General features: G+C 47.0%; 1 protein-coding gene across 1 annotated transcript; it reads right to left on the reverse strand.

Moving 5' to 3' along the window:
• Nucleotides 1–638: 638 nt before the first annotated feature.
• On the reverse strand, nt 639–5,650 carry LOC144129758 (uncharacterized). Its single transcript, XM_077663837.1, has 3 exons — nt 5,336–5,650; nt 3,052–3,576; nt 639–1,167 (listed from the first exon to the last, which is right to left on the reverse strand). The coding sequence occupies exons 1-3, from the start codon at nt 5,648–5,650 to the stop codon at nt 871–873; spliced, it is 1,137 nt and encodes a 378-aa protein (XP_077519963.1). The 3' UTR covers nt 639–870.
• Nucleotides 5,651–9,396: the final 3,746 nt, after the last annotated feature.

The raw sequence follows: 9,396 nt of genomic DNA on the forward strand, positions 1-9,396 counted from the left end.
CCAAAATTCCGTCAACGTGGTTGGTTGAATAACGGCGCCTTGCACTTATCAGCCGGATCGAACTGACACTAAGCCAGTGCTTATAGATAGGGCGAAAAGGTGATTCCTTTATGCACCAGGAACGGCGCAAGGGCAGTTCGTTAACAATAATATCGATGACATATTTTTCCGGCTTCATTTCACTGAACGGTTTCGGAGAAACAACAGTTATTTTCTGCATTGTTAGAAGAGAGAACAACAGTTGTCATATCGAATAACTTCGTTGGCCTGTTTTCATCACAGAGGAAACAAGTGCGACAAGTAGGTAAAAAGGACGACGGGAAAACATCCGAAGCAGGAGGGCGTTACTGAAGCGCCGTACCCTATTGAATTACCACTGACAGGAATAAAACACAGCCAGGAATATTGTAACCGACGTCATTACAGCTTATGCGCTGCTTTCGCTTCTTTAATTATTTCGACAAGCCGCCCCTGCGCATTCCTATAAGCACAGAACTAAAATTTACGCTATCCTGAGAATATCCACACTTCACTGGGCAGTCTCAGTGTGACGCCAAACCAGGAAATAAATAAACTCGCAGTGCCAACAAGTTTGGGACAATCAACCAGCACTTCGTCCAAAATGTTGCGCTCTGTACGTTGTATATCGGGGAAATTTACTTCGAAGTGACGGGAAATCCTTTAGGCAGCGAATATAGGCCATCTCAATGAGAAGCATTGGCACAATGGCTTTTGCATGTACGTGCCTATAGCTTTCGTGCAGCAAAAGGAGCGCTAATAACGCAGCAGGTTCAGTACATGGTTAATGATAATCGTGGAGTTTGACAGCGATTCACCTGAGTCCATGAGCCTCCACTTACGGAGGCACGCTCAGTAAAGTCCGCACCGATTTCCGAGGTTCATGGCGCTCCCCAGTGGGCAGGAAAAAGTGTCGGCGAAGTAGCCGGAGCTCTTCAGGGGTATGTTGCACAGCGTGTCGCGAGGCATAGCACTGCCTCCGCACTGGATGAAGCAGAAAGCGATGAAGAACAGCATGTCCTCCGAGTACTCTTCGAGCTCCGGGAGCCGCCGGTCGTGAAGGTACACCTCGGAGCGGTAGGCATCCCACAGGGCTACGGTGCCGCCGTAGAGCAAAAAGGCCTCCTCCATGTTCTCCACGGTGTCCACCTTGTATACGCCGGATGCAAGCGGTGCACGTAGATATAATTGTTACACGACAAAGAAGCATAGCAACAGTACGAAACTTTCTTAGCGCGCCCTACATCTAAAACTAATATCACATTGCGCTCAATCTAGAGGATTCTGCGTAGGAGGGCCCAGGCTTTGCACGCAATGTTCTAAACCTTTCGACGCATACGTATCAACGACGACGGGAAGACATACTCCAAATATCGCTTTTAAGACATTGTTCAATACAAACTTCACTGGTGCGGTCTGATGTGACATTTCTCGCTTCATACAGCAGAGCGCATACTCAATTAGAACTTCCCCACAGGATTGTCGGCGAATCCCAGTCGCCGGTTTTACGGGCAAACCGGCCTTGCGGGGGCAGATTTCTGTTGACTCTCCAACAACGATTGGATCTTCTTGCCACTCGAAAGGGTCCGCTCTCGCATCTTGAATGGTAGTGTCGAGTTTGCGATATTTCAGCACTTTTAGCTGTGTCTATGCATTACCTTGTACAGCTGTTTACATTATAAAAATGGCGTTGCCTGATCTAGCAACTATTCTTGACGCCTTTGCCAAATAGGAAAGTGTAATAGGCTGACACAAAGAGGCAGTAGTAACAATGAGCAAATTTGCATGTTTTACAGGGTGCTTATTGAAAGAATATTTTTCCAAACCCCTCCCTGCCGAAAACCTTATTCATCGAAGTAATAGCGTGAACTATTTGGGCGTCAAGGTATGTATGCAGTCGTCCTCGAGCATATGTAAACGTGGTTTACGAGATGCCAAGGATTTGGAAAAAATATGCAATCATGGATTTTACGTTCCTTTTTGCTAGTTTTTCCCCCTGCAACTTTCAAAGAGTTCGCAATTCTCGAATGCTGAGAAGTTGCCTGATTGATATTTGCGTTTATTTACGTTTGCTTGAAATAGCAAGGAATCCCTTTTGCTTTACAGGAGACCAATTAAAACAGCATTACTGTTGCTTTCGAGACTTTCTGAGATCAGTTATTTTCTGTTGACAGTGGTCGACAAATGGGCTGCACGTTTTCTAGATACGTGTTCAGATAAGTTGCGGTACTAAATCGGCATTGTGCCTTTAACCATAGGTTTGCGGCATTTATCAACGCTTGCCGCAAAAAAAAAAGTGATTCGGTTCCAGCTCCGATAGTTATATGGCCTGGTGCTCCAATTAGAATTATTCAAGGCATGAAACACGAACTTCACGATCACGAGTGAAGATCTATAATGGCATGTTAGGAGGCGAAAGCAAGGAGTAAGTATGGAATCGAATAAGAATTCTTACTTCGTTTCAATGCGAGAGGCGAACAAAAGACCAGAAGGGACTGAGTAGTATAGGCTTCCAGGCTAATTTCTAGCAACTGAAGTCGGCGATGGGCTCAGATCTCCAAATACAAAAAATCTTGCACCTCAGCTCCATCAAAATTAGGTCGCTGCCGTCGTAGTCGAGAACTGACCTTGCACAGTCAAGCAGACGCGCGAACGGGCAGCGTAGTAAATAGTAAGTGCGACTTTGCCATGACGAAAGGAAGGCCGTAATTGTCGTTTTTTTATTGCCGACTGAAACTGCGACAATCACACCCTGCACAACGTCATAACGCCTGGGTTGAAGAACTGAGTGAAAAAAGGCGGAAAATGGAACGAAATAATGAAAAACTTCGAATTAGATTTCATGCCTGTGGTTTGTCTCACGAGTTTTCACGTAGTACAGCAGACAAAGGAGTTTTGATTTAGGCTTAATAATGTGCCCACTGGCTCCGGGATTTGGAACCTGCGACCTCGTGTTTAGCCGTGTACGTAAGAAATTCGAAAGGAACAGCGCATAACGAACCTAGTAGTAGGACGTTAGCCGAGGCATTTCACCTTAAAAATGGAGCGTTCGATGCAGGTTCGAATGCCGTTGACCTTCTCCCGTTGCGTAGCACCCAGACCGTCGCGATTCTCGTAGAACGCCTCGAAGAGAGCCTCGGCCAGCAGGGAGCCGATGGCCCCATACCGCAGCCCCGAGCTGGTCTGGTCGTCGTAGATGGGTAGCGTCGCTGCGATGGGCGACACGACCAGCGACCGGCAGCCGCTGTCGTAGAAGCGGTAGTAGTTTGCCCGCCCCAGCCTAGGCGTGTAGCATGCTCCCGGCCGCAGCGCCCTCTGAAATGCCATGGTGCGCCGGTAGTTGGTGAGCACCGAGTCGCCCATCTCTGGTAGGGCGTCAGAGGCGGCCTGCATCAGCTCGGCGGCGCTGGCGAAGCGGCCCGCGTCTCCGAAAAGGTGGGCGCGATGGGCGAACTTTGAGAAGTCTCGAGACATGGAGCCGTTGGTGACCATCCTGCTCAGCGTTAGGTTGAGGAGGTAGTCGATGTTTTTGGTGATGCGCCGGATGTCCTCCTGAGCCTGAGCGTTTCGCGAAAGTGAAAAGAGCGATGGAGCGCTGCGTAGATCAGTGGGGTCCCCGCGCCAAAGCAAGTGTTTGGTAGTAATCTTTTTGTTTGTCCTGTGAACCTAAAAAAAACAACTACGCTAAGATCAAGACGAAGGATGAAGGGAAATACAGATACAGGCATATAGGTATGCAGTACCAACTAGCCCGACACCTTGCTCTTATCGCCTGTGAAGGCGAAACCCCTGACATTAAGACTTCTACGTGTTTGAAACTAAGTGTATCGGTGGCAGACTTAACGCACCGATGAGAAAAGTGTCATGGGGAAGTAGGAAACAAGTGATATTTTTAATATATGTGCTAGACGTTATGTTAACGGCAGGAACTCAAACCCGGAAATTCTGATAGCGATGGTCTGTACCCATACAAAGCTGTGGCAAATTTCGCAGTACATTCCACTGTAAAGAAGTTTAACAGAACAAGAATCTTAGACCTACAACGTATCCTCAGTATACCTGCGGGTCCAGGTAAACACTTCGCAAAATGCTCTTACTTCACCTGATACACGCGCCTTCTGACATAATACACGAGTAAAATAGTCTTTCTTGCGCTTCTTTGTGTTATTTCTAAGATTGGGGCAATAATACCGACACTAATTGTATTTACACGGAGAAGTGAAAGTTCATAAGTGATTTCCAGCATCCCTGCTCTACAATGAGGAACTAGTTTTTTGGGCAAGTACGCGGGGGTGGCCTGCCCGTTGCCCTATAATGTCGCTTGGCGCCGACCGCAGGGGGAACACTTCCGTTGATTAATACAATACGTGTTTACGCTCCAAATGGTTCACAAAAGAGCAGGCTTACTCTCAGGTGTGAACACTGCCCTCAAACAAAGCAATGATGGCGCCGTATGAGCGGTGTGCACGTATTTTCTTTTTCTTTTCTCGCTTCGCGACGACTTCGGCTCCTGCACATGCTCAATGACTAAAGCTACAGACAAATATTTGGCATGAGGCTCAGATAGAACGCGGTCAGAGGGTGTCAAACATCCCCGCTTGATGTCCTTCAGCACTGCGCAGATTCGGTCGTATCTCCCTAGTAACCAGTACTATCACGAATTGATTGCTCTATCCTACTCACCCATTGCGCCGTAAATGAAAAGTCAGGTTGAATGGGAACAGAAAAGAATTTAAAAAAAATATAGTGGTCTGTGAGCCTGGCACATACGATATCAAGAGAAGAAAAACGTATATAAGTGTGGAAAAAAGGTGGAAAAATGACACTGGACTTGCCGGGAAAGGGTGACCGCAGTAGAAGGATAATATGCTGATTAAATAGCATTCAGAGATATCCTTTTAACGGTTTTGGTATAATGCGCCTGATAATGATAATGACGATGATCGTCTTGAAATTGATCGCTATTAGAAGTTCTGATAGTGTATCACTAGATAAAAACAATTTTTAACAGTACTTTCTTTTGCGAACATTCCAGGGACGGAGCTCGATCACTACCACGAGATGTGGTTTTGAGAAATAAGAGACGCCGACCAGTGAAAAAAAGGTTCGTTCTTTTTTCGAATCTTTTTTCACTGAGCGGTGTCTCTTATCTTTCAAATGTACGCTCCCGGCCAGACAGGATTCCATCACACGCTCAACTTCAACGAGATGTGGTGAGCATCCATACTGCGGCTTCTTTTTGTAAAGCTTTGTTCCTACCAGAATAATGCCACTTAGTCCTGCGGTCTCGTTTGAATGCCGAAGGAATACTGCTTGCCTCATCCGCGACGTTCAGCTGCACGAAGGAGGCAGGCATGCCGTGGCCCAGCACCTTCTCCATGAAGAGGAGGCAGCGGGCCTCGGTGCTCCTGCCAGCGTAAGAAGTGCGTGAGCCGCCGGCTATCATGTCCGAGACCTTGGCGCTGAACAGGGGTCCCAGCCTGAATATCGCCGTCCACGCCAGGTACAGCACCATCTGCTCTTCGCTGAACGCTTTGAGGGCCCCGTTCACAGCGCGGAAGAAGGTCGGGTCCTTCACGTCGAACCTTTCGCCGAGGCACAAAAATGACTTGTTTGTTGGCTTCGTAATCATGACGCTAAAGTACTGCTCCGGCGTAAGTATGGTAGGTATGTGGGATTTAACTTCCTGAAGCCGCACGTCGGCTATGAGGAACACGGTAGGGGAGGGCTGTTGATTAAGTGCGATCTCGTAGTGCCCCTCAACGTGCATCAAAATCAAGCAGCACAAGAGCGTTTCGGCATTCCATAGAAATGCGGCCGCCGAAGCCGGGGATTGATACCACGTTGTTGGCCTTCAGAGCCGAACACGAGATCCACAGATTCACTGCGGCTTCCAATAAAAGCAGAACAGCAGAAATGGCTCACGTCAGCTCTTCTGCGCTCCTCGACAGCACAAAAAAGGAGAGCGTAGCAAATGCATCACAACAGCAATTATAAGCGTCGAACTCCATCATTTTATAGATCGCCTATGCACTGAATGCACTCAAACTGTATCGGTTGATTACGCCAAATTTTGCTGAATGCGCACAACCAGTCCTTGACAATGCTCTACGCGCAAATGTGCGAGTCAAAGTAATTATGCAGGGTCAGAAATTCAGCACCAAACAGATTTCGGCTGCTTTTAATGAATCTGAAAAGCGGCAGAATTCAAAATTATGCCTGTTTTAAGAGTATCGGGCTTCAGTGTGAGTATATCAGTCCTATACTGATTAAACACAACTACAAACATTTACATTGTTACTCATCCGTTATTTAAAATCTAGAGGAACCACCCAATGAGCAACCAATTAAGGGACATCCTGCGCGTATCAAACAGCAAACTGGCGTGAGGCACACAACCCCTGGCAGCCAATAGAGAACTTTTAAGAGCGTTAGCTTTTACATTTTCAGATTTCGTGGAGCCTGCTACTACCCTTGATCACAGCGCCATCTGTGGCAGCAACTACTCATCACGTTTCGAGATTTCTTGAGGTCCCCTACCACCCTCAGATCAAAACGCCATCTGTGGCTGCAACTAGAAAACAGCGAATCTCGCATTGAGACTTGCAGCGCTATTTACAATAGCCTTCTAGAAACAACCACCTGCCGCGTGCCAATGATAACGTCACGGTCCAATATGATGGATAGAGGTGGAACTACGTGAATATGACGTCAGGGGACGAAATGGCAGCATAGATTCGGTTTCTCGAATCTACGACGGCGGCCATTAAAGTTGGTTGTGCCCTCCCCCACCCCTCACACCCCGCAGAGTTTGCAGGAAGAATATGGGGAACCAGGTGATCGCGCTGTCATACGTACCCGCGGTACATTAGTGGAGCGGGGAGTCCTTCCTTCTTTCGGACTCATCTACTTTATGTCATAGAACCACAATGACGCAGCCAGGTCGAAAACAGCAATCGGACCAATCGGAACTAGCGTTCGCGAGTCTGAAGTCATGTCTATACGCAGTATAAACTTCTCGTCGCTACAGGACAAAAACTCGAAAGGCCAGCAGGGAACCTCCAGATCTTATGATAGACCAATAAGCGTATGATAACTGCCCACTTTTGCAAGCCGTGCGTTAGTTCTGGTTGCTTCGGAAAAGAAAGTGCTCCAAAAGTACAGCGATCCGCGCCCTGACTACTCCTTTGGGCTCGGACCTTGTGGTTGGTGCGCGTAGCATCTCTTGGGAAACGTTCAGTAGCCGTGAGAACAGCGTGGCCCATGCGCTGAAGGGCTTCGCAGAACCAGCTTCCTCGAACAAGCTCCGGTTCATCGGCGGCCCAACATCTTCCCTGAACAGCACCGTCAGAGCCTCGCTAACGCTGGCGTCGACACGGCCGAAGTCGTCCACCTCCGCGTCGCACAAGCTGCGCTCATCACTGAAGTGGCGGCACACCTGGCGCATGGTGTCGTTGTAAGTGCCCAGTGCCGTCCACTGTCCCCTAGTGTGAATCCAGTCGGGCACCACCTCCGTGGGGAGCACGGTCACAGTGTCGTTCCCGGTGAGCTCGAAGGTGAACACCGGGTCAAAGCCCACTTGCTGATTGCAGTAGACCAGTGCGTCTAGGAACGCACTTCTGCTGTCCTCAGCGGCTTCCTTCTTTGGTGTGGGCTGCGAGAGCGGCGCAAAGCGACCCGAGCCTTGAGTGAGAAGTGACATCAACAGGTGGGTGGAAACAGAAGGCAGACCACGACGCTGATTTGGGAGGAATGCTTATGAGGGTGAGTTCAAGTTATGAGTAAACGGGACAGAAATGGAACGAAATATCCTGAAAAGTAGTTTTCCCGCCTGCTGTTTTTCCCATTAATATTTGAATATGCCAGATGTGTTACAAGAACAGCATAAAAACGCTGCTAGCCAGTTGTCATATTTCATGTCCCAGATAGTAACAGCGTATGGCAGGCGGTCAAAAAAAAAAACGACTCTAAAGTAATAATTTTCTGAATAATGCTTCAAGTTCCTTTATCATAGATTTATGATGGGTCCCTAAAAACAATCTAAATGATTATAAACAATGCGCAGCTGAATGCCCTATCACTATGTACTGGTTTACTTGCTCCAAAGTTACAGTGCATCACCACTAAGTGGTTTAACATTCCGGATATCCTGCGGACTGCAGCAGCTGCAAACAATGCTGTTTATTTTTTCAAATACGCTTCTTGCATGTCTTTTAATCCTTTGGCCGGCATTATCTGGGAAGAGAACTTGACAAAGCACTCACGGGAACTACTTTTTGAAGCGAAGAAATGGGCCAAAGAGCACGACTTCCAGTATGTGTGGCACAGAAATGCTAGGATTTTTCTACGGCGCAGAGACGGACAGCGTGCATGGCGCATCCAGGCTTTGAACGAACTGAACAAAGTTGCAAGAAGTGGCCCTCGATAGTTCCACGTTAGTGCTTTTATTTTGTTTCCCTCAGATTCTGCCATGGATACACAATATGTTTCTCTGAATAACTTTGACACTTCTGTAGGCAAAGACTTTCACTCGTCCTTTAAAATATTTCATGCTAACATGCAATCTGCTCGAAATAAAAGCACGCCACTTGAGGTTCTTCTCAGTCAAATTAAGACCCAGTTTAATATACTCATGTTGACAGAAACATGGTATCGGCACGAAGATGAGGCACTTTGTACGGCGGAATATCAGGCATGTAATCTCAACCGAAGTTACGGCAGAGGAGGCGGTGTTTCCATGCTGATAAGGAAGGACATAAAATACGAATTGCTGACAGCTTTCACGGAATCAACAACAGATTTTGAGGTATTGTCTTTACGTTGCAACAAGATGGTTCTTGTTGTGGTATATAGACCCCCCGAAGGAAACTTGCCAGTTTTCTTCGATTTTCTTGAGTCCCTTTTCTCTTACGTTAATGACTGCGAACTTGGCCTTGTTTGCGGGGGAGATTTCAACCTAAACATGCTTGAAACAACTTCAGGTCGTATCAAAGAATTTAGGCTTTTGCTTGAAGCACAAAATATAAGAAACACCATTTACCTTGCAACACGAATTACATCCAGCACATCAACACTGCTTGACTTATTCTTAACTAATTACACAGCCAATAAAACTAAATCAGGTGTCCTTGTATGCGATTTCAGTGATCATCTTCCTATTTTTATATGTGTGAAGCCTCTAGAAAAGGGAAAAAAAGTAAATCGCGTAGTTACCTACCAGCAAATTTTACCAGCGCACTTAGACCAATTTCGGGATGAACTAAATAAGGAGGACTGGTCACACGTTCTAGAATCAGATGATCCTAATGTTTCCTTCTGCTTATTCACAGATAGGTTCAATGAGCTTTACAGAAAACATTTTCCTTTCCGAACTATTAG

Source organism: Amblyomma americanum, chromosome 4 (assembly GCF_052857255.1).
Source record: "Amblyomma americanum isolate KBUSLIRL-KWMA chromosome 4, ASM5285725v1, whole genome shotgun sequence".
In the NCBI taxonomy this organism is placed as follows: Eukaryota; Metazoa; Arthropoda; class Arachnida; order Ixodida; family Ixodidae; genus Amblyomma; species Amblyomma americanum.